General features: G+C 34.0%; 1 protein-coding gene and 1 long non-coding RNA gene across 2 annotated transcripts in view; one reads left to right on the forward strand and one right to left on the reverse strand.

The window, feature by feature from the left end:
• LOC107666067 (uncharacterized) overlaps positions 1–2,540 on the reverse strand; it is a 12,252-nt gene extending 9,712 nt beyond the window's left edge. Inside the window, exons 1-2 of the long non-coding RNA XR_001631632.1 lie at positions 2,466–2,540; positions 1,648–1,782 (exon numbers count right to left, since the gene is read on the reverse strand). This is a non-coding gene — a long non-coding RNA (uncharacterized LOC107666067). The remainder of the gene's footprint in view (positions 1–1,647; positions 1,783–2,465) is intronic.
• tnnt2b (troponin T type 2b (cardiac)) overlaps positions 2,488–4,801 on the forward strand; it is a 9,245-nt gene continuing 6,931 nt past the window's right edge. The window contains exons 1-2 of the mRNA XM_016457156.1: positions 2,488–2,602; positions 3,909–3,986. Coding sequence (XP_016312642.1) covers positions 2,504–2,602; positions 3,909–3,986 — 177 coding nt within the window. The 5' untranslated portion in view covers positions 2,488–2,503. The remainder of the gene's footprint in view (positions 2,603–3,908; positions 3,987–4,801) is intronic.

The following is a 4,801-nucleotide window of genomic DNA, read 5'->3' on the forward strand; positions in this document are numbered from 1 at the left end:
GCGCAAGCTACATTAAAGTGATTATTACGTTTTGAATATGGATATGTGTCTTACAAAAACGCATCGATTCTCTACAGGAGGGCTTTGTTCATCCCCCGGAGCCGTGCGAGACACTTTTTTTTTTTATGGATGGGCGCTTTTTATTTCACTTCTTTTGGACAGAAGCAATGCACTTTTTTGGGTGAACTAACCCTTTAAGCGTGTGTTTGGGAGTCTGTGTATTTTGCATGCATGCATTGCTCATTTGCAAGCATATGCATGATTATGTTCTCACATTGTCTGCGTCTGCTTTGCACAGAGGAGTTGCAGGATGAGGAGGTGCTTGAGGAGGTAGAGGAGCAGGGGGAGGAAGGTAGTGTCGCTTGTTCTAATGCTATTGCTAAAGCCACAGTTAATAATGAATGAGATTTGTATGCAAGCTTTTTTTCTGCCATGGGATGAAAAATAAAAAAAAAGGTAATTGTGACTTTCTATCTCACAATCAATTTTTTTCTTGCAATTGTATATATAAAATCACAATAAAAAATGGTTTTCTCAAAACTCTCAAATCTAAATCTCGCAATTCTTACTTTTTTTCACAGAATTATGAGCTTACATCTCACAATTTTTTTTTCTGCACTGGAGTAAAAAAAAAAAAAGATTGCAAGTTTATATAAATACAGAATTGTGCGAAAGTCCTATTTGTGAGATAAAGTGTCACAATTATTTTAATATATACATTAAAAATGTTTGCCATTATGGACTAATAAAACAGATGATGTTGTTGGGTAAATCTCACAAAGTTTGTCAAGAGCATGTCCCAAAATAAAACAAGGGTAAATTATATTTGGATAAACAAATCCAATGTACCTTTAATTTATGAATTTAAAAGAATGAAAATAATGCTTCATTTTTAAGCCATAAGGCAATTTTTCATGCATCATATCATTTCTTAGTTAGCCTATTACTTTTGATTAAGGACTGAAAATTAACACTCTTAGCTTCATTTGTGTGCTTTAATAAAATGGATAATGCATGTTAATATTAATACAAGTAAAATATTTATCATTTTAAATAACAGTTATTTTGTTAGGTTCACTGTTCACTATCTTTCTACTTTTATTCAGTGTGTTATTTGCCATTTCTTTGTAATTATTTGTGAATTTTACTACCAATTTCTTAGTTCAAATTGTTTCAATGTAACTCCTACACCATTTTTATTTTAGTATATTAGTACTTCAGAATTATAATTACTTAGGGTTAATAATTAAGTAATGTAGCCTACACAAATATTGTATAATGATACACAGGGCAAGACTTCAAATTGATCATAATGTGTTTTCAGGTAAATCCTCCTGTTTATGTGTTATTTTTTAGGGCTTGTAGAGGTCAGTGGGAAGCAAACACCCAATCCACATCAAGCAGGTAATTAAATACAGGATCATTCAGCAAGTGCTTATAATCCCATCAACAACACCCAATAATTATACTTTCACAAAGTCACTGAAGGGTGACACATATGGGATGAACTTTAGATCAATGTCAGTTATTGTCAGCTTAACGGAATACATCCATCATATTTAAGAAGTTTCAAGCACTTCCAGATTTCTTAACCTGAAATACTCTGAAAACAATGGTGACCACCCAGATTTTTTTTAGACAAAATACCTTTTAGTTTCTGCTAACAGACGTGTCTTCAGGGCTTCTCTGTATCTCTTGGGTCTCGCGTCAATGCTGTGGATCTTCACATTGCAGTCATAGCTGACATAGCTGTCTTTTCTTATTTAGATGCTGCTGAGGAACCTGGGGAAGAAGGTAAAGTGATAACATCAGACTCTCTCAAAACTGGTTTCACCCTAGAAACTGAGCCCTGATCACCTTTGACCCCCTTTAAAAGAAACAACAGTAAAATAATCAGCAACAAAGTCATACATTTGTAATTTTTTCTTTACTCTCCTGCCAACCGGATGATGCAGGAGAAACAAAACCAAAGCATAAGTAAGTAAAACTTTCAAATTTATGCAAAATAAAATATAAATAGCTTATATATAAAGTATAATGTATAACAATGCATTTCCAAATGTAAGACCATTAGCATGAAAAAAAAATACTAATGCATTGTTGTTGATTATTAGACCCTTTGTGCCAGCTTTGGTGCCTCCCAAAATTCCTGATGGAGAGAAATTTGATTTTGATGTGAGTATTTTTTTATTTTATGGTGCATCAGATTTCTTTTAATTATTGTAGCATACGCTTCCTTCATTTATTTACATTGTATTAATTTGTTTACTACTGCAATTTTGCTTTGAGGTGTTGTCCTTGTCAGCAACAATGCTGCAAATGCTTTCACAATACAGATATACGTTAATAACTGTCGTGCCAATAAATCACTCTGTTACTAAACTAAACAGTGTTATATGACCTGCACTGTCTTAAACATGTGCTACGAGTAGTTTCTACCGTACTGTACATTATTACATAATTACCTTCAAAACCATATCCTCAGGATATTCACCGCAAACGTATGGAGAAAGACCTGACGGAGCTACAGACGCTCATTGAGGCTCACTTTGAGAGCAGAAAGAAAGAAGAAGAGGAGCTGATCAACATCACCCAGCGGATTGTAAGACTTTTTTTTTTTATAAAAATTAAATGCATTTCTTCATAACTACTGTCACATATTACAAAATAAATAAATAAACCCTCACCACAGCAACTATGATAAAACAAGTGAACCCTTTTGTTCAAATCACCCTGCTGAAAAAGGCTATAGACTAGCTAGGTTTTGTTGCTAAACAGCAGGGCTATACTGCTCTACCAGCTAGACCAGCAACAAACCAGGTCTAACCAGCATGGAAACTCATGCTTGCTTTACTCTGCTCTTTCCAGCAGGACTGAGACTGGTTTCACAGAGCCAAACTGTTGACTACATAAATAAATACCTTCAAATAAAAGCATGACTCCTTGAACATCTATACAGAGAACATAAAAAATAGAAAATAAAAAACAAAGCAAAATATACTACAGTCAGTGTTTAATTTGTGTATTGTGTAAATTGTAATTATGTTAATTATGCATGCATGGCTTAACAAAATATAAAACAACATCAAGCTACATGTGAGTTTTCTGAAAATGATTGTGTTTGCAAATGATGTGAGTGTATTTGCTAAGATGTGATGCACATGGAAACTGTGATACATCACCATTGAAAACTTTGGGATCAGTATGATGTTTTAAGAAATTAGTACTTTTATTCATCAAGGATTTATTTAACTGATCAGGAGTGACAGTAAAGGCATTTATAATGTTACAAAAGATTTCTCTTTCAAATAAATGCTGTTCTTTTGAACTTTCTATTCACCAAAAAATCCTGAAAAATAAAGTGTATCATGGTTTCCACAAAAAATATGAAGCAGCACAACTGTTTTCATAATTGATAATCAGTGTTGGGGAAAGTTACTTTTAAAAGTAATGCATTACGATATTGCGTTACTCCATAAAAAAGTAACGAATTACGTTACTTAGTTACTTTTTATGGAAAGCGTTACGTTACTTTTGCGTTACTTTTTAAATCTGGACAGGGCTTGCATGCGTTACCCCCAACACTGTTGATAATATAACAATAATAAATATTTCTTGAGCAGCTAATCAGCATATTGATTTGATCACAGGAATAAGTAACATTTTACAGTATATTCAAGTGAAAACAGTTCACAACATTACTGTTTTTACTGTATTATTGATCAAATAAATGCAGCCTTTGTGAGCAAAAGAGACTTCTTTCAAAAGCATTACAAATATTTCCAACTGATATTGTAAGTGCCTCAAACGAATCTCTGAGTATGTTTCAAAGCTTTCAGGTGTGCTAAATATGATTAGTTCATCTTCAAAGTGGGTTAAATGTACCTGTTGTCTATGTTGACCACCAGGAGAACCGGAGGGGGGAACGAGCGGAGCAGCACCGGATCCGCACAGAGCGCGAGAAAGAACGGCAAAACAAACTAGCCGTAAGTTCGTTAAAGTAGACATCACGTCGATGTTATTCACCTTTTATTTTACAACGCGGAAATAAGCTATTTTCTTTGAATGTGCGAGACTTCCGGCTTCCGAATCATTGGCCGCTACAGGTAAATAACTAGATGATTAACAAAGTGCAGTCAACGGTAAAACTATTTGCGCTACAAATAGTGTGCGTCTGTTTATGATTACGATAATAAATTAATATAATATGATAACTAATACCACTTTGCAATATCAAGCAGCATAATGGTCTGGTTATGCTAAAATAACTGGAAGCAAATGACACCGGACGTTTTGCACAATCAAATTACAAATGGCTGCTCCCGCTTTTATATGATTATTAAAGGGGTCATGACTTTTTTTTTTTATTATTTTAATATATTTCTTGAGGTTTATTTATAATAAAGTTTTTTGCACTGAAAAAAACAACAACAAATAAATATGTGGAAAAATTATTGTTTTCGACCTTCATTCTGACCCTTTGTCTAAAACTACCTGTTTTAAGGGGCGTGTCCTTTAAGGCATGTCAGTGATCGGCCACTGTTATGATTGGCTAACGTCATTGCATAGGAAACCGTATCAACTATCACATTGCTATTGCATGTGAGTGTTTTGACAACATCATCTAAATAAAATGGTCATTTCCAGACAAAGCAATATGAAATCATTAGCTGCATCCCAAATTACGCACTATACACTATGCACTTATACACTATGTACTTATGCACTACACTCTAAAAAATGCTGGGCTAAATATAACCCAGCACTGGGTTAAAAAGGGACAAACCCAGCTATTGGGTTG

This window comes from Sinocyclocheilus anshuiensis, unplaced genomic scaffold, assembly GCF_001515605.1.
Source record: "Sinocyclocheilus anshuiensis isolate Anshui unplaced genomic scaffold, SAMN03320099.WGS_v1.1 scaffold447, whole genome shotgun sequence".
In the NCBI taxonomy this organism is placed as follows: Eukaryota; Metazoa; Chordata; class Actinopteri; order Cypriniformes; family Cyprinidae; genus Sinocyclocheilus; species Sinocyclocheilus anshuiensis.